Source organism: Gopherus evgoodei, chromosome 8 (assembly GCF_007399415.2).
Source record: "Gopherus evgoodei ecotype Sinaloan lineage chromosome 8, rGopEvg1_v1.p, whole genome shotgun sequence".
NCBI classification, from domain to species: domain Eukaryota; kingdom Metazoa; phylum Chordata; order Testudines; family Testudinidae; genus Gopherus; species Gopherus evgoodei.
Genome location: NC_044329.1, coordinates 25,974,261 through 26,002,102, shown reverse-complemented (window position 1 = coordinate 26,002,102; position 27,842 = coordinate 25,974,261). Strand labels below are relative to the sequence as shown.

Sequence of the window (27,842 nt, the reverse complement as noted above, 5' to 3'; positions counted from 1 at the left end):
ACAGGATAGAATGGATTTATTTGGGTTTAGACCCATTAGGAATTGGTCATCAGAGTGTTAAAGACAAGAACACTTCTGTTAGCTGCTTTCAGGTAAACCTGCAGCTTTGAGACAAGTAATTCAGACTCTGGATCTTTGTTGGAGCAGATGGAAGTGTGTGGCTCAGCAGGACAGGGTGCTGGAGCCCTGAGCTGGCAAGGAAACTCCTCCTCCTTTTTTATACCAATGTAAACCCTACAGAGTCCCTTGGAGCTACACTATTAAAACCCAATCTGAGGGAAGAATCAGGACCAATACTCATGGTCTTCCTCCTTCTCAAGAAACTTTCATGTTCTGATGAGAAAAAAATTTATGCACATGCTTAACTGTATGCACAGTGAGTAATCTCAGTGAAGTCAATGTAAAGTTAAGCACGTGAATAATCTTTGCAGGACTCGGGCCTAACAGATTATGGGGCTACATGCTTTCTCTTTTCACAGTTCCCGAGTACAATTTCTGATGCTGACAAATCACCTGAAGCCTTATACAGCAGTAATTATTTTGGGATGTTATTGTCATAAACCCTCCAAATACTCCTCCAGAGCCCTTTCTTGGGTTATAAAGAAGCTAGCTCAGGCAGATTTCTTTTCTCCAAGGTTTTTATTAAAAGCAAATTTAGGTAAATGTAAGTTGCAAAGTAAACACAATACTGAAAAGCCACAAGTTCCTCAGCCCAAGGCTATAACTCAGTGTCCCTGAAGAACATTAAACCTATCATTTGCTCTAGCTTTGAACTCCAAAATCTCATCAAAAACAGTAGACATAGTACCAGGCTGCACAGTGCTATCCTATTAACGGTTGTGATCTTAACTCCTGTTACATTCAAATCCCTAGTGGTTCAAATGCATTTGTATGTTGTAGTGGTTGATTGTCAACTGAACATGTTCATACAAGACAGGGCCTAAATAAAAAAATATGCTCAGTAAATCACAGCCTTTGCTGTGGTGCCTACAACAACTAAAAAATTGTTAGGCAGCTGGTACACTAATACCAGAGCTGATCATAGTGACTAATATTGTCTCATTGTTTCCTTTTACTCTTTGATATGTCTATCTGTATCCATCTACTGTCTCCTGTCTTATACTTAGATTGTAAGCTGTTTGGTCAGAGACAGCCATTTTATTTTGCTTGTACAGCACCAACAGCAGGAGCTGGTCCATGATTTAGGGCTCCTAGGAGCTATGATAATACAAATAAATAATAATATAAACATCTGGACTTGAGATAATTATAGCAAATGGTAAAACAGAATAGTGGGTATTTTCTCCAACTGAATCTTTAGCTGATAATAGGCAAGTTAGCAAGAATCCTATTTGCTTCTTCTAGGCCTACTCTTCCATCAATAACTGGAGCTATTAATTTCTAGAATGGCATAGATGGTGCAGGGAGCTGGATTTTAATCTGGCCCTGATTTATTTTCAGTGATTAGTAAATAGTACTTAAATTTGGTAGGATGCTAGTTTAGAACATCCCACAGATCCAAAACTCCTTAGCTGTTGAGGCCCAACAGGAGACAGACCTTTAAAACATGTACCGAGGACCTCACATGAAGCACCTTCTGCAGCTTGCTTCTTTATTCATCCTCAGGCTATTCTCCCTTGTGTTCACCTGACCATGGACTCTTACAAAACACCTGAGGGGAAAGGACAGCTTCATCCATGCCTTAGTGACTGAGGCATGTAAGACTCCAGCCACACTTTCTCCTTCTCTGCATTTCCTGGGAGAATGAGGGAGTTTTGCTCCCTTTGGGACAGACTATGAGAAATTACCTAAATCAGTGTAAGAGTAAAGATTTAAAAAGCATCTAAGTGACTTAGAAGCCTAAATCCCATTGACTTTCAGTAACACTTAGGCTCCTAAATCCTTATGCCACTTTTGAAAATGGGATTAAGCTCCTCAGAGTATGTCTACACTGGAGCTGGAGGTATAATTCCCAACTCAGGCAGACATGTCCATGCTGGAGAGCTATTAATAGAAGTTCATGAGTGGGGGGAGGGGCTAGCGACCTGAGTATATATCTAGGGTCCTAGGCTGGATCGCACTTAGAGGGACTAGCCCTTCCCTCTGGTCATGGTGGCACAGCTATACTTCTACTTTTAGCATATTACCCAAGTTAGATCTAGCCTGGGTACTTCTACCAGCTGGAAATTACACTTCCAGCTCTAGTGCAGAATACCCTAAATCACTTAGATGCTTTAAAAAAAAATATCCTAAGACTCCCATCCTCTTCTTATAACAGAGGGAGAACTATAGTAAATCAAGAAACAATCAGTAGGATGTATTTAGATGAAACTTCTCCTACAATAAAAGCAACAAAGAGTCCTGTGGCACCTTATAGACTAGCGGATGTATTGGAGCATAAGCTTTTGTGGGTGAATACCCACTTCGTCAGATGCGTCTGACAAAGTGGGTATTCACCCACGAAAGCTTATGCTCCAGTACATCTGTTGGTCTATAAGGTGCCACAGGACTTTTTGTTGCTTTTTACAGAACCAGACTAACACGGCTACCCCTTTGATACTCATAGAATTAAGTAGATAAGGAACTCTATTACTGAATATTGAAAGGAAAATATGTCACATTGCTAAAAAGCATCATCCACTTCGACCCTCTTGCTAAAACAGCATGAAGACATCCTTTTCTTTCTGTGTCTCTGTGCCTAGTCCTGTTTATCAAGACCCTGTTCAGTGATTCTGTTTATCTCAAAAGGTTTTACGTCAGGCTGAGGTTGCATAAGCATTTTCTCAAAGTACTGATCAGGCACATTCTCCACAGGAAGTGAAATAGTCTCTGGTTCCTGGTTCCAAATCCAGCATTTCCAAAGTCACTTTGTTTTCCAAAAGTCAAAGTGATTGAATTCTCATTTGCATGTCCATTGTCTTTGGCTATGTATGTTATAGCACGATTTCACTATGAGGAGCCGATACACAAAATAGTTCTAAGGCCTTGTCCACACACACAAGTTATACTGTTTTACCTGTACGGGTACCACACTACATTATATTAAAAACACTGGTATGGTTAGAGCAGAACAACTCCCCTCCCCACGAGTCTGCAGATGTATTGGTATAAAAGTGCGTATTCTGGTATTGCTATTCTTGTTCAGCTATACTGGCTCTCTTACACTGATATAACTACATTCACAGTCAGGTTTGCCCTGGTATAACTTTCAGTTAAAAAGAAATCATATACCATAAGCAAAATAGTTATACTAGATACAAAACCTGTGTGTACACCAGACCAAAGAGGTAGAAGGTATCTTCTCATTATAAATCCTTTACCATTTTTTTTTTTGCTATTAAATATAGACAGATACCAAACTTTCTGTCACACCCCAAATAATCAAAATATTAGAAACATAGAAGGAAGAATGAAATAATGCTGGATTAGTTTCCTTCCCGCATATAATGTTTTTCACAATCTCAGATGCAAGAATTTTGATCATTTATAACAGAGAGTTAATGTAAGCCACCCTTATGTAAATCTACGTCAGAACTGAGTGACAGAGCTTGAAACTAAGTACACCTGACAGGCAGGCACAGATCTGCCACAGTATACTTATCTGTTGTGTGTTCTGTTTTCACTCAGTAAGTACAATAGATTTAAATACCTGTTCTTGGACCTACACAGTAAAACACAAAAAGGCAGTGAATGTTTGGGGTGATCACAGCACAGCTGAGAGATGTTATGCACTGCTGGCTGAGAGATTTCAGCCCTCTGTGAAGTGTAATGATGTCTTTGGAATGTATGGCCAGGAACGTCTCATCATTAATGCAAAGTATTTTTAATGATATTTTCTATGAATTTATGTAAAAAAAAAAATACTCTGCAAACAGCATGCATGACTAGGGTTGCCGGTGTCTGTTTTTTGACTGGAATGTCTGGTCAAAAAGAGACCCTTTTATGCATAGCTGACTGGGCCGCTAAAAGTCCAATTGACCACAGTGGCCAGCTCTGTGAGACTCCCGGAAGCGGCCAGCATGTCTCTCTAGTTCCTAGGCACAGGGGTGGCCAAAGGGGCTCTGTGTGTTGCCCCCGCCCTGATCGCTGGCTATGCAGCTCCCATTGGCCAGGAACCATGGCCAACAGGAGCTGTGGGGCAGTGTCTGTGGGCACAGGCAGCATGCTGAGCCCCTGGCCACCCCTGCGCCTAGAAGCAGAAGGGACATGCCGGCCACTTCCAGGAGACACCTGAGGTCAGCACCGCCCGGATACCACACCCTGAACTGCCCCAACCCACTGCCCTAGCTCGGAGCCCCCTCCCACATCCTGAACTCATTGGTGCCCAGCCTCACCTCAGAGCCCTCAGCCCCTCCCATACCTCAACCCCTTGCCCCAGCCTGGTGAAAATGACCGAGTGAGCTCCGTCCCAGGCCAATAGGGGCAGCGAGAAGCGCTGCGGGCTGTGCTAGCCGTGGCTTCCCGCCTCCCGCATTGGCCTGGGATGGCAAACTGCGGCCAGTGGGCGCTGCGGTCCACCGAACCTGCCAACGCGGAAGGTAAATAAACTGGCCCAGCCTGCCAGGGTGCTTATCCTGGCGAGCAGCGTGCCAGAGGTTGCCGACCCCTGATCTAGGGAGCTCTCTAAGACTTTATCTATGTAAACATACACACAGATATATTCATTCACTAAATCGTTCAAGTTACAGATGTAGATCTTTGTCTAAAAGTAGAGCTTTGTGGCATTTTCTAAACGCAGTCTGATGTTTCAGTCTAATCTTCTCTGCAAGTTCATTATATAGTTAACCCCATTAGCTAAGAATGCTTTAACGGTAGCTCTCATGTTTCATCCTGGGCTTTGTTATAGCTGCATTTTCTCAGAAGAACACAGCTGCCATGATGGTCATGGATGGAGTTGTCCCTGCCACAGCTAGAGCCTAACCCATTGATAACTGAAAATCAGGACGAAAGCTTTGAATGGGCCACAGAGGAGATCAGGAGCCAGAGGCGGAATCTACACCTGGGAATGGTGTGCTGTGTCTTCACCTGTTCAGGAAGGGGGCTGCTACATTGTGCACAAGCTGGTAGCCCACTTGTCCTCATATACAGTCAGCTTCACTAATCCATCTAGAGGTGATGAATGCATGGATCATTGTTCTCAGATCCTTTTCCAAGAGGACTGAACAATTGAAAGTGGAAGAGCGCATATCTGCCAGTCTGCCATTTCACAGACTTACACTCTCTTTAATGTGAAGCTAAGTGTAATCATCATCTTTTGAGAATTCCATTTTGTTTAGAAAGCTCCCCCATAACACAAGAGACTCAAGATAAACCAAGAGCTGGCTTTGAACTGTAGATGTATGGTGTCTAGCACCTTTCAAATATGTGTTTGGAAAGTCATTCTTAATAAAGCACTGAAACGAATTTTGTACCTAGGGTCGGATTTTCCTGTTTCATTTCCCACCCCATCTCCCCATAAATGAATCCCATTGTTCTACTGTGGAATAGAGAGATTAGAGCCATTAAATCAATTTAATTTCACTTTCAATATCTTGTGGAGTATTTATTAAATTGGAACGTGGAATTGCATCCAATTAAATTTTATTTTTGGAGTTGTCAACAAAACTCTCACTAGATATGGAAGTTGGGGGCTGCCACCTCTGGGAGTCTTCTTCAAACCTTAAGTTTCAGTTTTAGAAAAATAGCAACATTCCATCTCTCTCAGAAATCTGTTGGCCATGAAGTTCAGCACTGCACAAAGGCCTATAGAGATTACATCGCTGGCAGTGAAATGCTACAGAACTTCTATTGGAAAGCAAAATGCTTTTAATGCTTCAATGCTTTCCAAAATGGCCAAGGGATTTCCCCAGATGACTCACATCTGAAAAATGTCATATTTATATTGAACTCACAGGTGCCCAACTTTCTGGGAAATTGGTAGCAGATATTGCTTCACTGTTTGGAGTCTGCTAGTCCAATAAGGAGCCTGTACCTTTGCTTGATGGCCTTTGAGTTTATCAGCTGCAGGCAGTGAACTGTGTCATTATTGACACTGATTCACATTTCTTAAGTTAGTTATAGCAAACTTTAATTGCAAAATGGACTCAAGTGAGGAGGTAACAACTTTGTGAAAGTTTACATTGACCAGCAATGAATCACAAAGGACATTTGGCAGGGTTTGGAGAGACAAATCAAAGCCTTGTTCTGCTCTCAATATCACACCTTGACCCTCTTTGCTAGAAAAAGTAATGCATGAAGGTAATGGTCTTGAAGCTCAGGAACTGATGGTACTTCTGAAAGTTGTAAGGAGGATTCAGCGGCAGATCAAAAAACTGCCTTTTTCATTAAAATTCTGGAGTGCCTGCTTGGCAAGGGGTAGAATTCAGAGAGTAGCTGAATATGCATGTGTTGTGCAGATGGGTTGTATACAACAAGTTAGATTCTACCTCCTTACCAGAATACGTGGGCAGAGTTAAGAACTTGTATTTTAAAAGAAATTACTTGAGAATCAGATCTTTCCTGCTGACAGCAAAATATCTCTGAGCCTAAACCTACCCTCTCATGAAAAGAGTACAAGGGAGCCAAGAAACTGTGAGGAGGTACTCTCCTATTCCTGCATATCTTCACCTTGGGTTTAGAGGCCACAGAGGAGGTAGTGGTAAGATCCCTCTGCAATGTGCTTCCTGGGAATCTGCAGCCTGAAAAATAGTTTTGACTTCTGCTTTTTTCACCCTAGCTAACTAAATGCAAAAATGTCTGTCACCGAAAAGATGGTATAGGCATGGAGTGCAAGTTAATGCTGCTTCAAGTGACGCAGATATTCACTTATCCATGGCCTCAGGAGGGGAAGAATGTTATAGAGAATGGCTCCTCTCCAAAACCTTGGGGAGAACAAGCCTCCAGATGAGCTTTTACAGGGTCCCCAAAGAGTGGGGTAGAAAATTCTGCAGAGGCAGAAGCTCCCTTCTGACATGATTTCCCATTGCAACATTCCCTCCATTCACAGACGTGAAGAGGACAACCTATTGTTCCATGTTCTTTGCACTATTTCAGCTGTTTTTCTCCTCTGCTTGTTGATACTACAGATTCCTGAACTCAATCTACACTTGGCATAAAAAGAAAAGAGGAACTGGTGTTCCTATATATTGTTTGAATATGTAAAAAGTGTTACTGATTTATTTAGTGTAGAAAAACAGACAGAAGTTATGGATTTCCCCTTTAAAGTATTAAGCACCTGCCAGTTCAAGGCCCCAGTCTTGATTGCCGTCTCATACTCTATTGTAATGCAAATTTAAATAGTAACTCTGGCATAAGCATTCCCTATCTAACTTGTTTTCAGTCATTTCTCATTGTCTCATTTTCTTTTTAGGCTGCAATTTTCAATGCTTAGGCCTTGCCTGAATTGCAATTATTTTGTTAAATGGTTGAGCAAAGCCTGTTCTATCTTTAAGTTTGGTTTTTTGTTCAAACTTATTTTTTCATGATCCTGCTAGAGTTTTTCAGTACCCCAAAGCCCAGATTTAAAGCTCAAGTTCACCTGAGGAAGTAGCTCTTTTGAAGAATACCTTTGAATGTTCCTGAGAAAGTTTTATGAATCTTTGAAAGAAGTTCTACTGAAAATGGGTGATGATTTGGGGAATCTGTCTCTGAACAGTTTATGAATTCCGTTTGATACTGGGGGCCTTTTACATGCATCTGTGTCAGACTGCTGATTACATTTTAAATGTGAAGCTTATTTGTCCTCAGGTGTCCCTCCATGTTGGACTGGAAGTCCAAGAGGTAGTGCCATAGGACGACTAATAGAGAGTTTTTAAACATTGATAGTCCTCACCCTAGACAAAAGGCTGGCTCTGACCCATGAGAACTGATTTATTAGGGGAAAGGTGGTCTCGGAACAAAGTGACCTGATAGGGTCTGTGCTCACCTGTTGAGGCTACCCAGGTCACAAGATAGGAGACTGGAAGGTTATAAAAGGGCAGGAACTGCTTTAGTAAGGTCTTCAGCCATTTCCACTAGCTCAAGCTGAAGAAAGCTGCTGACGGAGCCTGATATGGCAGTGCCCAGCAGACAGAACTCAATCAGATCTGTGACAGAACAGAACAGTTGATTTTGTCAGAGATTTTCCACTAGGCTCCTAGCACATGTAGCTAAGGGAGGCTGTCACCCTGTAATAGCTTTTGTCAATTTACACTTCCACCTCAGCACTCTTTGCCTTGTTGGTGCTGTCTCCTGCTCCTACTCTGGGGCTTCAGGCCATTTTCATGATGCTCCCAACATCTAAAGGTGCAGGTATCAAACTTTTTCTCAAAGGGATTTAAAAAATAGAGTAGCTGCTTTGACGTGAAAAAAGGGAAGTTTAGGCCAACATACATGTTTCATATTTGTAAGCAACTTTACTGAGGGCATAAGTGGTTTTATCCTACATGCTACCAAATGTTGACTGGAGCCTCAGTAAGAATAGCAGTCCTGTTTATGATAAAGGCTGGGAAGAGCCTCAAGGTCTGTACTTGGAAGATGGTGAAATCCAGAGACTCCAAAGTGCCTTTAAAAAGTGGGTAAATGTTCCAATATAGAGGGAGAAACTGAGGCTCAGAGAAGGTTAAGTGACTTGCTGAAGGTTTCCCAGTAAACCAACAGCAAAGCCAGGAACAGAAACTAGACTTTGCTGCATTCTAAAAATAGATATTCCTGTATATGTATATGGAAATGAAAAATCCATATGTGGATGATCTGAAGTTACTTTATCAAACAAGAACTGACCTTCCGCCCTAATGCTGAGACAACATACAGGCTTGAAAAGTAAACTTATCCAGTGTTTCTGAACCTTTTCAGGGCGGTGAGTCCTTATTCAAATTTTCCACCATCTGCTTGCATGTACTGTTTAAGCATAAGTAAAAATGTTTCAAGAGGTGGTGTGATGGGGTGGGACTCAACACTGCAGCTCCTTCTACTGGCTATCTTGGGAATTAGCTCTGCGCCTTCTGGTGGTGTCTCGCACTCCAGCACCTCTGCTCCTGGATCCAAGTCATCCCAAGGACTGCAGCATCCTCTCCAGGACACAAAGACACTTGGTTCTCCCCATTTCTGGGGGAACTGCAGTACACTGTCCAGCCACTTCCTTTAGTGGCAATCACAGCCAGTTGTCTAACTACCTCCTCAGTAGGGGCTCGCCCACTGATCCGGGTCCCAACTTAGGGATCCTGTAAATGGCAACCATGTGCTGTGTTCCCTCCAATCTCTCCATATTTTTCCCTGGGCCACTTCCTGTGGCCCCCAGCACCTCTTCACCCTTACCTCAAGGCTTCAGCCAGGAGCGTTCTCTAGTTCCCTTGATTCTTGCTGGCAGCACTGCTCTGCTCAGGGTGCTGGCACACCTTCCTTCTGCTAGGAGCCTGGTCTTTTCCCCCCAACTGCCAGACAGTTAATGAACTCTGCTCTGCCCTGCAGCCCTTCTTGTATTAGCCAGCCAGGCCATGATTGGCTATTCCTCTCAGCCCCTTTCAAATTGGTTGCTTTCAGCACAGCCTCCCTAAGGCTGCCTTTAACCTTTTCTGCCAGTGAGGAGCAGCCGCCCCATCCCAGACTGACAGAATGCTTGACTAAAGGGTAAGAATATACAAGGAGTGACAGTCTTTGCACTGGATTGTAGTAAAATTTTTAAAGCTTCATAAGCCTCTGGTTGCGTTTCAGAATCCTCTAACAAATATTGCAACATCCTGCAATACTCTTGAAAAACCTTACTGAATTAAAGTTTAGTAGCAGTGGAGTCCATTCTATTAACAATGCACAGTTTATGTATTAAAGGGAGACATGACCAAGGTAAACCCCTGGAAGTGCTCTGAGCTTCAAAGAACTATTTAAATAATGTCTCAGACATGAAAAACTTTTGGACACAAAGTTAAGTGGGTTTCCTAGGAAGTCTCTAGAGAAATGCAATGTGACAAAAACACAGCCTTTTGAAATTACACCCTAAAAAGAGAACCAATGTCTGCTGATCACCTGTTGCAGGAGGACAAACTCAGAGGGCCAAGCAGTAGAGGGAAACAGGCAGATCTGCGCAGGATGGGTGCTTGTTCTGAGCTAACTGCTGTTATGAATTCATAACCACAGAAAAATGCCTCTGTCAACTTGAAAGACTCATCACCTCCCAGAACCCTTGCTGGAGGTGGGATCTCTGTAGCTTCTTTTATTATTTTCTATTTAAGGCTTTCACCTTAATAGTAAATATGCTTGCTTAGAAAAAGCTATGTGGTAACTTATAACTGTGAGCAATTATGTTGTTTATAGCCTCTAAAGAGAAAGCAAAGCGTAGATGCAGATATGGGTCTCAGCCCAAGAGAAGTGATGACTGAGGAGCTGGGACATAAAGTGGGTGCTCCTGCTAGACCATGAGGGTGAAGGGGGTGAGGGCTCTGGCTGGGGGGGTGGCTCTAGGGGGGCTGGGGATGAAAGGTTTGGAGTGTAGGAGGGTGCTCCGGGGCTACGGTGAGAAGAGAGGACTCCCCCCAGCTCTCTCCTCCCACAGCAGCACCCGGGCTGATGGAGAGAGGTACCTCTCCCCACCACAGCAGATGCGGGGATAGGGCTGCAGAACAGGCACTCCTCTCCTGGGCCCGACAGGTCCGGTCTGGGGCTAGGCCAGTTGGGTCTGGCTCAAGGGAGGGGCACCGTGGCTGGATCCGGGCCACCCCAGCAGCTGGGGGAGGCTGGTTCCCAGGCAGTTCCCTGAACGACACTAAAAAGGCTGTTACATAGCTGCCCAGCTTGCAGGAAACTTAGCACTCCACCCCTCCCTTGGGGGCTATAGGCCATCAGTTGAGAAACATTTCTCTAGCCCATGACTGGGGAGTTAAATTTACTTGAAGTACATCAATATGATTTTACCATTATTTCCTCCAGGGCATATGAACATTGTGAAGCAGGCTGTAACTAATTAAGATTTGGAAAAAATTCTTGAGTCAACCACTGACGTTGATGTGCCAGCAACATATATTTATTGTCATTTTCAAGATATAACTTACTGTGTGCATATCAGGACTTTAAACTAAAACAAACAAGTTTATCATAAACTTGTAACTCATATGTCAGAGAAGGAATTAGAGGCACTGATTTTAAAGTTGGCCTGTAAAAGATTTTTAAAACTGGTGAGCTTCAGCCTTTTTGATCCATAAAGGGCTGAAGGGTTTCCAGGTTTTTTCTATTTATTTTTGCCTCAAATCTAGAATATCAAAACCAGTTTTCTATGGTCTCCCTGGAAGATCTCAGAAAAGGAATATTGTAAGCATCAAGATCTTACTGATAGTTTGGATCTTTAAACAAGGACATTAGCATGCATCAATTCTCAGAAATGTTAACTGGGCACTGAATTCAAATAGGTGTTAAGAACAAAGTTTTGAATAGTCTAAGACTTGTTTGCGTTAGGGAGCTTACACTGTTATAGTTACTGACAAACCCTTAATGTAGGCATTACACCTGTAAGACACTTTCTGCATCAGTGTATGTGCCTATATCAGGAGTTATCACAGGGGAAACTACATTGTTGTAGTCAAGTTCTTGACTTTCTTCCCTTCAACTGTGCAGCTTTCACTTTTATTCTTTTTGATGCCCTTGTTTTACTACTACTCCTATCACACAGTGTTCCAGCCTACATAGGATTTGAGTTTCTAGTATAACAAATGAACAGGAAAACGAACATACACTTCAAGCCTTTACACAAAGCAAAGGAGGGCCGAAGCCCATTTCCCTCTCCTCTTCCCCTCCCTACACTTGGCAGGTCACCTTTAAAAAGAGACAAATGCATACAATGAACAAATATATGAAGCTGCAGGAGTTCCAAGATATAACATTATGAAAATATATCTCAAGCATAAAAACTACACTCAGTAATTGCAAAAATAAAGTTTCACATTCTTTTAAATATTTTGATCCAAGCTCAAAGCAAATGAACATTAAACTTCAATGATTCTTGCTTTAACCCACATTAGTACAATAACTTTAAAATTAAAAAAAAAAGTGGAATCTTTTTTGGTGAATAAGAAACTGGCCAGGTCCTTCAAAGGAGATACTGTACATATAGCAAAGACCCTAAGCATCAACAGTATATTCCAGCCAACAGGAAGTCTCCAGCTGGCCTGTTTCACACTTAGCATCAAATGTTACTGAAGACTAAGAACCATAATTCACTATGATCAGATATTCGGTTAGACTAGTACAAACAGAAGGAAAAACAAAACACTTTAAACAAGGTTCATTTTTTGCCACTGAGCTTTTTAGGCTAACAATTTCACTAGTGCAAGACCATATTTTTACCTGATTCGATGAAAGCTCATAAGTGTCACAATTTTTAAGAACACTCATACAAAACTTTTTCTTTTTTTTTTTTTTTTTAAAAAAGTGCCACATACCATACTTTCATTAAAAAGTTTACAAATTAATGGAAGACAGTCTGTCTCCATCTCTTGTCAACAAGGAAAGGCCAAAGTGATTCTCTGATCCCAACTCGAAACGGTGTTCGTTGTCCTATTCCCAGCATCTCTAGCTTGGAGCAGTCGAGCTGAGCATTCCTCGGACGAAGAGCACCCACTACTGGGCTATCAGTAATCTTAAAAACAAACAAACAAACAAAAAAACTATATACAGTTAAAAATGGAGGCTTCTAAATAAGAATGAGTGTACACTATCATTTGTTGCTTTCAATATGTTTGTTCCCTTCAGGAGAGAGCCTACATAAGGAGTTCCTGCCACCTGAAATGCCCTTCCTTTCTCTCCATCTCAGACCTTATCTCAAATTAAAGTTAAGTTGAAATCCATTTTCTCACTTACCTAAAATTTCTGAACAATGAAAGGCCCGGGAGACAATTTTTTCATTTTGCAGAGCATTTAAGGTTGGTGCGTATTAACCACCCTACAGAAAATCCCATTTTACTTGTACTCCTTGTGTGAATCTTCTTTATGACAAGTGGAAGAGTTCCCCTTCAGTTAGACAGCTATAAAATGCATCAGACCTGTCTGAACTGGTAAAGAGTGAGCCATTTAATGTTTTTTCACATCGTCTCCTCTCTTCCATATCTTATCCCCACTCCACTGACAACAGCCAGGAAATGAGCAGATATGGGATAACGGATGAGAAGTGCATGTTCGTGGGATGAAAAATGCTTTAGAGACCTGCTTCTGCCACCAACAGTAAAGGTTGTTAAATATATGATCTCAGACCAACCTTGTTTTTTGAGTGTAAGGTGTCTTTCTTCCATGTCACATTTTAGTACTAACTTTAGTACTTAAGAATCCCTGAACTTGTGAGCTAATAAGTCTCACTTTACCTTTAAATATAAACCCTAGAATTTAACAGCATCTCACTACTAACATATGTAGTAGTTTTTTTTAAGCAAGTCTGATCCTGAGGTGCTAAGCACTTTCAAATTGCCCTTTTTCCTCAAATTTCTTCCTGTTTAGTTTAAATTTACATAAACTTAAAGGTTATATGTTTTTAAATTCACCATTCTATATATCCATGGATATTTCTCAACAATGAAGACCTATCCAAAGAATGGAATTTGAAAAGTAGTAATAGTAACAAACATTATGACAATACAAAGGAAACTACAACATTTACTGTATCTTAATTTGAAGACAGATTTTTTTCATTAAAGGAAGACTAAGAGGCAAAAATTAGTTACAACTTTATTGATTACTAAGAGAAATTGCTCAGTTTACAAAAAGTAGTCTGCAAAACTAAGGTATGCTAAATTAAATCTATGACCACTAATTAAGTAGTTGGCTATTATTCATTTTAAAAATATCAAAAGATTCTGCTTTAGCCAGCTGTATCCTAGAAGTACTTTACACACTAGACTTGCACATTTCTATAAGAATATACTGTACTTATGGGTAAGTTGATTTCTGATTGAAACAATACAGCTGTTATAGGAAATCAGAATCCAGTTAACCTAGCAGCTGTCATTTCCTTGCAGTAGAAGATATTTGACAATGTTGTTGGCAATACATCATACTATACTGAGGATTTTTGGGACTCTTCCTATTGCAATACTAAGATGTAATTGTTCATGCTATCAGGAGAAGCGGCTCACTTGTATTTTCAGTGCAATAAAGTGGCTCAAATGAAAGCATTCAGAAATTTCTATACTTTTGTATAGCCTCAACATTACTTACTGGTCTCAAGTGGCTGCTGGGAAGGTTGAAAGCATCTGCTATAGCACAGGCCATTTCATACTTGGTCATCTGTTCATTACCAGACCAGTGGAATGTTCCTTTTATTGATGGATCCTAGACAGAAACAAGCACAGACGAAGAGTCAGGCTGGCTCTTTTACAGAAATAGATTATACAGACTGACATTCAACCAAGACGATGCCATCCTGAAAAACAAGTTAATAATTAATTTAAATACTTCTGGAAAGCATATATATTTCCAGAGTAGAGATTGAGCAGATGTTTGGGATGTGAAAAATGTAGCCCGTATAAAGCTATCAGTGGGGCTGGCACAGTCCTGATACCACACATATTTGCCCTGATTTTTCAGATGCTGAATACGCTTGACTCAACTGTGCGTGAACTGAATGCACTCTTAAAGATGACACATGACAGAAAAGGTTAAATGTATAGAAAAATCCATTCTAAGCCAATCATTTATCAAAATTCAAATAATGCAAGTGTGACAGACCATGAACCCTCTTCTCCCTCACATCAGATGAGGCGATGTAGAAGTACTCAGACTGAATGATGGCATAACTTTTTATATATATAGGTATTGACAAGTCCAATCCTGTCCACATAATATGGCTGGCTGTGCAGTATACCACATTTTGAGCCAATTTACTTGTCACTTCACACACAGTGATTTTTGGGTAGTGACTGCCAAAACTAATATTGAAAGACAGATAATTTCAGTTTAGTGTTTCCACGTTTGCAGCTTGCTGAAAAAAGTTACAGTTTTGCACTTCAACACGAATTCTTCCATGCATGGTTCCTATCAATAGTTTTTTTGGGGGAAATTATGCCTGCCAGTTTTGAGTTAAATTGGAAAAAATACATTTACCATTTAAAAAAATTCTAACTGCAGTTTTTAGAAGAGTGATGGGACTGGGATAGTTAGAAATAGCTAAAGGTTGAAAGATGGCTCTTGGACATGTAAGTAGTTCTCTGGAGAGCTGTACTTCTGCCAGGTTTGGCAGGGGGAAAAAAAAATAACTTATTTTGATTTTGCAGAACTATGAGAGTTTGAAAACCGTCCATTGAATATGTACAGTCTAGAAGTGCACACAATGGACAGATTAACTGAACGTGCCTGCACAACCCTGAAGTGCACAATCTGCATAAAGATTTTGGGCTGCTCCCTCTTAAACTGGGAAGTTACTGCCTGCTGGCAAGCCCTCTAAGCCCTTATTTCTCCAGAACTGTTTGTTTGAAATTGGGATCATTAGAGAAAATTCAGTTAATGCTTCCTGAATTTTGAGCCCCAAAATGGACTCCAGGGCACAACGGGGGTGAGACGGGGGGAATGATAGCTCAGTGGTTTAAGCATTGGCCTGCTAAACCCAGGGTTGTGAGTTCAATCCTTCAGGGGGCCATTTAGGGATCTGGGGCAAAAAATGGGGATTGGTCCTGCTTTAAGCAGGGGGTTGGACTAGATGGCCTCCTGAGGTCCTTTCCAACCCTATGATTCTATGTTTGAAACTTGTTACAAGGGAGTGATTCCCCAGGCTTCTCTTTGGCCTTCTTACCTTCTCAATTGGAGTCTGTCTACAGCAGTTAAATGTTATTACCAGGGTTATCTGCATATATGAATACCTCCTCCATGGTCTTACTCTGACAGCTCAACTGGAAGAGCTCTGTAGTGGCAGCTTAATGAGGATCATATAAGAAGGTACAAGATGGTAAGAGAGCTCATTCTCCATTTCAGAAAAATTGGAGCATTTACAGTTTCTCTGAAACCCCGACCTCTCTATCAATATTCACCCCATTCTGTCTCTCTGCAGCTCCATCAAATATTTTTTTGCCACACTCAGCCCCACTGCATGAGCATCTTAAAGAACTGTGTCCACCATGAAGTCTAATCAATGTTGATCTTAAATTTTCTACCCTTTGGGTTTTTTTGTACAATTTATTGTAGAAATACTACAGTGATGAACTGATTACTTGCATTTTTAGTCCTAGAGACAGCAAGATTCATGGTCATTATAATTTCTTGTGCGCAAACAGCTAAGAAAGCTCTGGGTCCTGCTCTCCCACTCTCATCCTTGCAACTTACAATTCCATTATTTCCCAAGTAGCACAACACTCATGGAGGGTCATGGATAGAGTTATTGAAGTAGCAGAGGCTCAGGTCATAGCTCTGAAAATTAGAACCAGAACCTTGGATTTGATTTAGTACTCAACTGTACCACAGCAGGGAGGGGAAAATTAAAAAACAAAAATTCTCACCAACATTCTCTTCTCTGATAGCTGCCGGCAAACACTGGCTACATCATTGATGTTGGTGGGAAACCTCTGTTGCCAATGGTCCATATTGGCTGATTTGTTACTGAACTGCACTTTATCAAACATAACAGTCACAGCACTCTCTTCCAGATTTTCTACTTCCCCATATAAGATAGGAATTCTGAGCACTGCAGCACCTAAGAGGTAAAATATTCTTTTAAAAGCGTTAAAAGGAAACTATGAATAGCTATGACCTAATGAACCCTTGAGAATAACCCTAAGAGAATTTCAGAATTACACAATGTGAATAAAAATTGTTTTAGACATTTGGTAAACATTACATATATTCACACTCCTAAAAGAAAACCAGTATTAACTGTGATTGTGTACGGTCTGCTGTCATCTCATTTTTAGTCAATATGAAGTTCTCAAATTTCATATAGAACTGAGAACATTTATATATAGTAAATTAGAGTTGCCAAGAATACACCAAAAGACATCTATTCCTCTTTGTATAAAGCACACATTTATATAGCTAATACTTTTATTCAAAGTGTTTATAATGCCAATGATCTGTACTGTCAATGGACAGGGAAAGGCACTTAAAGGTGAATGCCCAAGACTTGCAGAGAAAAGATAAGAACAATATAAAACGAATGACAGGAAAAAAAGGCATCTCACATGGGAACCATGGGGGGGGGGGGTAGGAAAGGACAGGGGACAATATTACTGAGCAAGTGAGAAATTAGTAAACAGAGGGAATTAAATTAACTCAAGTGGCTCCTTTTTTAAAAAAAAATCATCATAAAAGAAAATATGTAAATTTAAGCAATTAGGAAGTGAAGAACAACATATAAATTGCTGAGATTGAGATTTTTCATTAACGAACACTTGCAATGCGTGACTATATACAAGACTGCTGTCTGGATGATATACTCCCTAAGGTAGCAAGGGAATTATTATTTGCTTTGACACTAACAGTTTTGAAAGGTTAGCAAAACTGAGACAGCGAAAAACTAACAGAGAACCATTTTGGATTGTTGGGTTTGTTTTTTTTTTTAAAGGAAGTAAAGTGATCTCTCACTGCTTCAAACAAAAAAAAATTATATATCACAAGATAAACCACTAAAAACCTAATTGTAAACAGAAGTATTCACAATACAAACATATAAAGATCTTGCAACACAAACTTGATTGGTTTCTTTTATTATAGAATTACAAACTTCATAGTTGAAAGAGTGATCCATGTACTATTTGGATTTTAGTAAAACGATTGATTTGGTATATTATGATATCTTACTCAAAATGAACTTAAATCTGCTTACATAGGAATACAGCCATAGTCTGATTACTGAATGAAAGACCATAACCAAAGGGTTATGAAACACAGCAAAGTACTGAGTTGGGGGAAGGTGTCAAGTGTTGGGCCAAGTCTTACCTTCATTACCATTCCAGAAGAGGGAGCAAACAGCATCTTAGTAAAATTCAGAGATGATACTAAATTGGGAGGTTTTGCATACACTATTAGGATAGAAATAATACAAAGGCAACTACTGCGTTCAGGAACATCAGCAAAGAAAATTAGATTCCACTGGTAGGAAAGAGGAAACAATCCCATAGGGACAGGAAGTTAGATTAGATGTTCTAGTAGGTCTTTTTCAAATCTAGACTATGTTTTTATTAATTTAATATGACCTATTAGCTCATCTGTAACAAAGTGAGAAGAAAAAAAAACTTCAATCATATTTAAATTGTATTCTTACCTTCATTATTTTCAAGGACTGCCTTTTCTCCTTCTAATTTAGTTTTACCATAAAGATTTAGGGGATTTGGTACATCATTCTCTTTATAAGGAGGATTTGTTCCATCAAACACATAGTCTGTACTAATGTAGATCAGAAATGCTCCAACTCCAGCTAAGATAAAAGGTGTGTGTGTAGGGAAAAGAAAGAAAAAAGAACGTACTATGAGAGATAAAGGGGGAAATTGCTATTCATTGCACCTAAAGACATTAGTGCTCTGTTTAATTCAAATTCACTATAATTCATATTTGCAGTACGAAACTAGTCATGGATAGAAAAAAAAATGCATGTTCTAGATTCAATACTATCCCCCTTGCCTTCTCACCCCTTCATTCCCTCACTTTGTCACCTTGCTAATCCTTCACATATACATGTGTTGTCTTCACCTAAATAAGCTAGATAGAAAGCTTGTTGAGGTAATGATGGATCTTGACTGTTTAAGTGTGAAGTGTTATGCACACTTATACCACTGTATAAATTAATGCAGTATCCTGGCCAAAAAAAGAAAAAAAAAAAGAAAAAGGAATCCATCTCATTGTCTCTTTACCTGCTTCTTTTGCTAAGTTTCCTGAAGCAGTCACATTGAGCTGAGAAACAGCATCTGCTTGACTTTCTACAACATCTGGTCTTCTCTCAGCAGCACAATGCACTATAACATGAGGCTGAAAATTAGAGACTCAATTTTAATGAGGAACAAAATTAAAAAAAAAAAAAAAAGCAATTGTGCCCTTAACATAGAAACCAGGCCTGTCATCTATAGAGAAACTAAATAGTATTATCATTTAATTGCAGCACTGCTCCACAACAATCATCATTTATTGTGAAATCTCAAAGAGCTTTCTTTCCTTTGGAAATGCAATAGAATAAAGCTGTCTTAAGATTTTACAATAAATATCTAAGGATCTCATTCAGTAATTTTGAAGTCATGACAATCAATAATACCTGTCTTACCGTATGGAGTTTTGTTCTCATTTGAGTGTTAAAGATGATATGGGTTAGACTCAATACCCAATCATCCAGAATGGTAATTAAACAATGCTAACCAAATTAGATTTAAATGACATTAATGCAGAGTTCATAAATGATTTGTTTGGCCGGTGTAGACCAGGCACAAGAGCTTTATAACTCTTTTCTAGACTAGGTCCCTATTTATTCTAGAATAAGCATTTTAAAAGGCTATTCCCTGGAAGCTGTGAAACGGCTTGGAAGCTTGTGAAACATAGAATTGACTGTTACAAGCAGATTTCTGCCACGAGAGAAACAAGGCATACAGAATAATTATTCTGTATCTTTAGTGCAATGAAACCTTATTGTAACATTGCAGCGTCTCCATACAAATCATTACAGAACTGCAAAAGCTTTTTATTTAACTACAAAATGTGTGTGTTTACACTGACTTGCTGTTGATTTTTGTATCTAGGGATATTACGCAAACACACAGTAGTCACTGTACAAATTAGGGGAACAACAAAACTGCCATCTTCTTCCAAACTAATACCTCAGAGGATTTTGGAGTGCTGCTGGGATCATATGAGCTAACTGGTGTACGGCACCTTAAACTGATTTGTTTAATGAAGGATATATATAGTCTCCAGTGCAATATGGCAAGTTGCCTGCTTTTTCTTGCCTTCCGCTAATCTTACCTGAAAATCCTGGATAATGTCATGAACCTCAACAGAATTCAGAAGATTAACCCGTTCAAATCTGGGTCGAGCTCTACTGTATCCACAGCCAACTGCATGCCAACTGTTTTCATTAAATTCTTTGTATACAGCTCTCCCAAGAAGTCCAGTAGCTCCTGTAATCAGAACACGTCTACTGGGAATATCAACATCTTCCTGGGGGGGGGGGGAGGGGAAAGAACACACATTTGTATTTATTTCCATTATACTTAATGTCTCAGTTAATGTTTTATTATTTGGATGCAACCATAATCAGCGCGAATGAGTGCGATCATATTATTCCTGAAAAACATTCAGGTTTGTTTTCTTCACTGTTTTCAAAAACGTCATGATTAAGTGATACATGGAGCCCTATAAAGCTTTGTAAAATGTAAATACTTGAAAGCATAGGATAATATTACAGCAGCGAATATAGATATACATGCGTGTGTTAGTTCTGAGATCTGAACTGCAAAGCTTCATTCAGAAACTTATTTATGTCAGTAGATGTGAATGAAAGAATGAAAAAATATCAAAAACAAAGGGTCAGATATTTAAGGGAGCTCATAATTCAGTAGCTCCACTGCAGAATAGGAACTGCTGGGTGATGCGTGCTTCTGAAGATCTGGCTCTGAATGTTTTGTTGAAAAAGTTGTGAACTAATCCTGCAACAAGCTCCTTCTGGGCAGCTTCTGTATCCAGGAAGAGTCCTGCTCACTACAAAAGAATTCTGCAGAGGTATTCCCACGAGGCGCTCACTGCAGAATTGAGATGTAAATTGAACATTTCAGGCAAATAATAAATAAAATACTCATACAATTCATGTTTCGTTGAACAAGATGCATCAGAAAAATGCTCTGATTATACAACCTGATCCAAATGCCCATGTGGTATACTAAAGCATACTTCAGTGCTTAAACAAGATTACCTACAGATAAACTTACATAAATTACATACAAAATGGAGAGTGCAAGAATCTTTAATAACGAAAAGTGACTAATAACCTCAATATACGGGTTGTGAGCTGCTTCCCCTATAATTATAAGGAAAAATATGGTATACTTAAATTTAGGTAGATAACTGGATGATGTTTTAGAGAATCATTCTGAATTTACAAGTCAAAAATTGGATGCTTATTCAAATTTGCACTAGAAACAGAGAACGCGTCAGATGAAATCTAAGCAAAGTGATAAGCTTTAACAGTTTAAGTAGATGCAGTTTGTATTCGGTTACTCTACCTTGCACAGATAGCACAAATGAGTAAGCAAGTTTACGACCAGGAAACCATTTCAAACAGACTTGGATAAACAATCATGGGTCTTTTCAGCTTGCCAGCAGATAGCAGATATCTGCCATAGTTTCAGAACAAATTTATTTTAAGTATGAAATAGATCAGATTTCCCAACCTCTATACATAACCCACCCACAATAAGCATTACATTGATTCTTTACCGAATGCCTCCCTGAAGCAACGTTTGCTCTGCAAGCAGATCCAGTGGCTGTCTCTGTGATGTTCATGGTTTTGTGTGTCAGCAGCAGCACTGACAGGGTGAACAGAACCAATGAAAGTAACAAGTCTTGTCAATTTTCAGGTTCCTTGGGAAATCAGTTACAGAGGTACTGGAGCAGTCTTTCTGCAGACTCAGAATGACAACACCATATCTGAACACATTCAGAAGATTTTCCTTTAAAATCAGAAGATATGGAAGCTTAAATCCTAACTCCTGGTTTTGCTCCATATTCCACTTTCTGCAAGAAAAGATTCCTGTTTGCTTCTGCATTTCTCTAGCTAAAGGGGCAGGGGGGAATATTATATATTCAAGTTATGTTTGGCAAGTACTGTGCCTAGGTAACTCAAGCTGCACAGGTCTGCTAGCTCTTTTTTGAGCTTATTAAAATTACCATTCCCATTTTATATCAAATTACAAGAGGGTAGATATTTTTACTTTAATATTAAAACTGTGACATGACTGCTGAATGTCAGCCTGAGTTTTACTGTAGCCCTGCCTGATTAGAGAATACATCCAAAAAGCTAGTTATGGCTATGAAGGTTTCCGATAAGATTTCTTTCTATATTTTTAACTTAAATTGTATAAAGCAACATAAAGAGTAGCCTGTAATGTTTTGAGTGTCATTCCGTTGCACACAAGTTTTATCAAATTGACAGATTCAAATTACTGTTCAAGGAAGCCTCACTGCTGCCAGGATTTCCAGGCATAATTGAGAAGCAGTCACTTGCATTTGAACACTTCCAACTCTGAATATAAAAGTTCCATTATCAGCTAATTTGTAACTGTACCCACTATTTGAGTGGTAGAATAAAGCGCTGTACAGATATATGTCTCACTGTTCTAGAAGTTCAGTGTTCATTGAGGATAGAGGCAAAGGAAGTTTTGAAGCACAAACTAAGATGTTAACCTGTGTTATTTAACAGTAAAGTCTGAAATACGATCAAAAGAACTTTAATCAGAGATCTCTCTTTCAGATAAAAAGAAAAGAATGAATATGCAATGACACCAAAAGCTGAGAAATAGAATATTTTAAAAGACAACATTCCTCTGTAGACACTACTTGAATGTAATTTAAGAGTATGAGTTTTCAAACGAGGTGGAAAGTTTCAAGCTTTCACCTTGAAACCTGTTATAAAAATATTTTAGATGAAATCTAGACTACATTAGGAGATATGAACTTGACAGCATGACACGACAATGATGCAGTCCAACAGTTAAAATCCTTTAAATTTCAATGTTAATATAAATTTAGTGATGACAACCCCCAGTAATTGGCAACCAATGCAGTTTTGGGCTGTACCATGCATGATGTCATAAACAGATAGTTAAGGGTTAATGCCTCTTTTACCTGTAAAGGGTTAAGAAGTTCACCTAGCCTAGCTGACACCTGACCAGAAGGACAAATGGGGGAACCACGTTTCAAAAGGAAGGGGGGAAGCTTCCTTTGTTTAGAGTCAGTTTCAGTTTCAGACGGAGTGAAAAAGATCAAGGAACCAGCCTCTTATCAGAGTAGTAAATTTTAGAAAGAAATAAATAGGTTTATGCTTATTTTCTTTTGTAACTTGCCTTTGTGCAATTTAGGGAGTAATCAAATTCAGTATTCTTGTATGTACTAAGGTTTTTGCCCAGGGGAACATCCTGTGTTTTAAATCTGTTGTCTGTGAGATCAGCTTGTATACTGTCTCCCAGAAGTTTCTCTCTTTTCTGCCACTTCCACCCACTTGGCTCCAATCTCCCCCGCCTCGGTTACAGTTTTGGGCTTCCCATCTAGTATGTACCTTTCTATTTCCTCAGGAACACCCTCTAAGAACTGCTCCGTTTGCATTAGGAAAGACAGATCTTCCAGAGATTTAACACTTGTTCCTGATATCCAGGCATCCCAATTCTTTCCAATGTGGTAGGCATGTCGGGTAAATGACACATCTGGTTTCCACTTTAGGGCTTGGAACCGCCGACGGGCATGCTCGAGTGTTAGCCTCATTCTGATTCTGGCCTTGTTTTTAAAAAGTTCATAATTGTACATGTGTTCCCTAGGCATTTCAGCCGCCACCTCTGCTAAGGGTCCTCCATCTCCTCAGCCTGGAGTGGGAGGTTTGAGGCCACCTGCTTGAGGAGCTCTTCATGCACCTTAAAGTCCTCCTGTAGAATGGGCAGAGGGGACTGCTATGGTCTCCTCTGGCACCAGTGAGGGGGCCATTCCAGCTCCCAGGGCGTCGGGAGTTGCCAGTGGTTTGATCCCCGAGACCGAATCCGGGCCCGGTATCGCCTCCTCGATACCCGTCGACTTTTGACTCTGTCCCGAGGGGGTGGGGGGGCAGGACACTGAATGGGTGTGGGACACGCCGGCTACCAAGCAGGGTCTCGCCTGGGTGGGCAACTGCAGCCACAGTGCCCCTTGCCACTGACCGGCTTGGGTACCGGGCAGTGCAAATTGCTCGAGGGGTGGTACGGCTTGGGGACGGGTGGCTGGGTGCCAAAGTCGAGGTTGCCGTTGACCACACGGTGTCGTAAGAGCGGCGGGAGTGTCTATGGTTGTGTCACAGCTGACCTCGAGAAGTGGACTTCTCTGACAAGTAACGCTCCTCGTCATCGGTGCTGCTCTCGTAGCCATCCCAGCGGTCATAGCCATGATGCCTAGGTGCCTCTTGAGGGGAGCTCCAAGCGTGGTGTCTGGTGGAGAGGGCACTCAAACCTGAGTGTCTGTAATGACGGTGTCGGGATCTGATCCCGTGGCCACAATTTGAGGAGCGTCGACGCCGCCTGTCTCGATGCCTGTCCCCCACAGTGGGATGTACAGGCCCCTTGAGACTCCCATGCAGGCGAGTCAGCCAATCTGAGTAGAATGGAGGATTGACTCAAGCTAAGTGAAGACCTTGCTGAACAGGGCGGCGCACAGTCCTCAGAGCAGAGACTGTGTCTTGCCGGGGAGGCTGGCGTGCTCCCAACAGCTTCCCTCAGGACCAGGTGCCTGTCTGAAGCGGCGCAACCGGCACCGGAAGGGAGAGGATGTCACGCACGGCCTATGCAGCCTTCGGTGTCGACAGCATTCTCACTGCAGGATAGGCATACGCAGACGGGACCGGGCTCCGCTCAGGGTGAGTCAGAGATCTGGGTCCCGAGGGGGATCGTGGGCTGCCCAGCTCAGGTCTGGCCTCACCCCTGTCCTTTTGTCAGTGCCGCTGATTCTTTCCCTGCTTCTTAGTGGGTGAGCGGTGCCGGCTGGTGGAGAGAGCCAACGCAGATTCCATTAGCAAGGCCTAGAGCCGGATATCCCTCTCTCGTTTAGTTCGGGGCTTGAACAAACTACAGATTTTACAGAGGTCTGTAATGTGGGTCTCGCCCAAGCAGTGGAGACACTGAGCGTGTGGGTCACTTCTTGGCACAGAACTGCAACAGGAGTCGCACGACTTGAAGCCTGGGGTATGGGGCATGCCCCGCACCAGGCAGCTAACTAAAGAAGTTATCCAACTACTGGAGACGAGTACTACTAAGGTTAATAGGAGAGCTATAGCAAAGCAGGAGAGCAAAGCTCTGACTACCTTCACTGGCAGCAAGAAGGAACTGGGCGGAGGGAGGGGAGGAGTGCGCAGCTCCCCTTATATCGCGATACAGAGGCACCACTCCAGGGGTCGCAGCAGTGCTCCCCCCTACGGGTACTGCTAAGGGAAAAACTTCCAGCATTGGTGCACGTGGCAAGCATGCACACCTACTGTGGAATACACAAGAGCAATCGCTCAAAGGAGGAGGATGGAGTCTTAGACCATCACAAAAAGAGTGCTATCGTTCCCCCTGGAGGTAAACATCTGGATGAGGCACAAGCCTGATTTATTAAAATTAAATTAAAGAGTATATACAACGGAAGTGGTAATAATGGATCCCACTAAACGTAACATTATATTCAAGTAAATGGAATACATACTTTTAGGTAATGCAGAAAGAGATTACTCCCCTGGGACAGGAAGCTGAAGGATGATCTGATAACAGTTTCATAAATAACTACCGCTTACCGCCCAGAAATCTAATTAGATTTGTTTTCCTTCTTTATGTCCAGTCATGTTTATAATGCAGTACTGGTAAGCATTACTGTCTGGCTACGTTTGGTGTAGAGCTACATCAGATGTGGCAGCAGGAACACTTATTTCAAAACTAGGGGATTCATTGTGCAGTGGGCTGCTTGTTTGGGGCGCTAGGTGACCCTAGCTGGCTTGGAGAGCTGTGGTGGGCAGGCCAGCTGATGAGCAGGCTACTTGGGAGCTGGGTCTCCACTCAGAGTCATGCTACAGGAGAGAAGTTGTCCCGCTCCCCCAGCTCTGCTACTAGGGGTGAAAGCGGACAGCGCCACCCGACGAAGCCCACAGGGCCGTCCAGACGGGGTGGCAAGTAGGGAAATTTGCCCCAGGCCCTGCAGAGGTTCCCCCACAAGATATAATATTCTATAGTATGGCAAATTGTTTTTACGGAACGGGCTCCCGAAATTGCTTATCCCCAGGCCCCCTGAATCCTCTGGGCGGCCCTGCCAGCCGGGAGCTTGCCCGATGTGGCGCCGACGCAAGGCAGTGGCTCTACGGGGTGCAGGCCTATGGGGGGGGGGGGCGGGGGGGAGCTAGAAACAGGCCGCAGGTGCTGCCCGCGGGGAAGGGGTCTGGAGAGTCGGTGTCGGTGACTAGAGCCCCGCCAGCGGCTGTTACGGGGCAGGCCGATCCTCCCCCACCACTGCCCCCGGGAGACGCGGGAATCGGCCTAAGGGCCCCCGGCCGCTCTACGCGCCCGGACCCTACCCCAGCGCTCGGACCGCCGAGGCGCCCCGCTCACCTCCACCAGCTCGCATTGCCCCGGCGCGAAGCGGATCTTGAGCTCCTTCTCCCGGCCAACCATCCCCGCCGGCCTCGGCCTCCCGCTGCGCCACTGATCCCCTAGCTCCGGGAGCTGCGGATAACCGCTTCCGAGCTCACTGCGCAGCTCGGCAGCTGATTGGTTCCTCCGCCGGGAGAGACGGGGTTACGTGGAGCGCGCGAGGCTCCATCCCGCCAGCTCATTGGCCCCGCTCTCAGCCGGCGCACGCGCGGGGCATGGTCAGGAGCCCATTGGCCGGAGGGGGCCTCCCCGCCACGCTACGCTTCTGAAAGGGGCAGAAGCCCTGTTACGCTTTGTTTTGACAGGTAGGGGAACCAGCCCAGCCCCGCTGCTCCCCAGTGTGGGTGCAGTGACAGCGGGGGGCTGGGCTGCAGCTGGTGCCGCCTAGGCCACACTTCGCTCAGACTGAGTTGGCTGGTGGTAGCTACGCCCTGGTCTAGACAAGGCCCCGCGGCAGGGAGGGTGCTGGTGGGGCCTGGGTCAAGCCCTCCATCTGCTGGGCTGCGGGCATCGGGGCCAACAGGGCAGTTCCTGGACCTGGGCAGGCCCCAGCACCGGGCCAGAACTCAGCCCCCTCTGATAACTGAGGCAGCCCCAAGCTCACTCGTTTTCAGTGGGCTGAGGCAGAGGTGTGGGAGGGCCTGAGTGCTTCATCTGTGGGGGTGGCTGTGGGGTGGAGATGAGGAGTTTGGGGTGCAGGAGTGTGCACCGGGCTGGGACTGAGGGGTTTGGAGGGCATGAGGGAGATCAGGGCTGGGGCAGGTGGTTAGGGCATGGGGGGAAGGAGTGACAGCTCCAGCTGGGGGTGTGGGCTCTGGGGTGGGGCTGGGGATGAGGGGTTTGGAGCGCAGGAGGGGGCTCTGGCAAAAGGGTTAAGGGTCTGCGAGGGGGCTCTGGGCTGGGGCAGGTGTGAATAGGAGGAGGGCTCCATCTGGGGTTGAGGTATGTGGGGGGCCAGAGGGGGCACCAGGCTGAGGCTAGGGTGACTAGACAACAAGTGTGAAAAATCAGGAGGGAGGTGGGAGATAATAGGAGCCTATATAAGAAAAAGACCAAAAAATTGGGAGTGTCCCTATAAAATTGGAACATTTGATCAACCTAGGTGAGGCAGAGAGGTTCAGGATGTGGGAGGGAGCTCTGCGTTGGGGCAGGTGGTTAGGGTGCAAGGGAGTGAGGGTTCTGTGTTGGGGTGCAGGCTCTGGGCTGGGTCTGGGTCTGAGGGATTTGGAGTGCAGGAGGGGGCTTCAGATGGGGGTGGGATAGAGAGGTTTGGGGTGTGGGAGGGGGCTGGAGTGCAGAGGGAGGCCTTAATCTGGGGGTACAGGCTCTGAGCTGGGGCCAGGGATGAGGGGTTTGGGGACAGGATGGGACTCTGGGTTTGGGGAGGGGGCACAGAGTTACCTTTGGCAACTCCCAGTCAGCAGGGTAGCTAAGGCAGGCTTTGGGCCTGTTCTGACTCGATGCTACGCCCCAGAAGCAGGCAGCAGTAGTTAGGCTCCTAGGCGGAGGTACAGCAAGAGGTTCTGCATACTGCTCTTGACTGCAGGAACCACCCCGCATCTCCCACTGGCCACGGTTTCCAGTCAATGGGAGTTCAGA

The 27,842-nt window shown here is 42.9% G+C and overlaps 1 protein-coding gene across 2 annotated transcripts; it reads right to left on the bottom strand.

Annotated features, from left to right (window-relative positions):
* Positions 1-10,945: 10,945 nt before the first annotated feature.
* On the bottom strand, positions 10,946-26,370 carry MAT2B (methionine adenosyltransferase 2B). Of its 2 annotated transcripts, none has more exons than XM_030572132.1 (7): positions 26,202-26,368; positions 19,861-20,055; positions 18,765-18,879; positions 18,179-18,331; positions 16,419-16,612; positions 14,149-14,262; positions 10,946-12,580 (listed from the first exon to the last, which is right to left on the bottom strand). In XM_030572132.1, the coding sequence occupies exons 1-7, from the start codon at positions 26,262-26,264 to the stop codon at positions 12,410-12,412; spliced, it is 1,005 nt and encodes a 334-aa protein (XP_030427992.1). In that variant the 5' UTR covers positions 26,265-26,368; the 3' UTR covers positions 10,946-12,409. The 2 variants fall into 2 exon arrangements, with proteins under 2 accessions (XP_030427992.1, XP_030427993.1); XM_030572133.1 differs by having other exon boundaries at positions 12,518-12,608; positions 26,202-26,370.
* Positions 26,371-27,842: the final 1,472 nt, after the last annotated feature.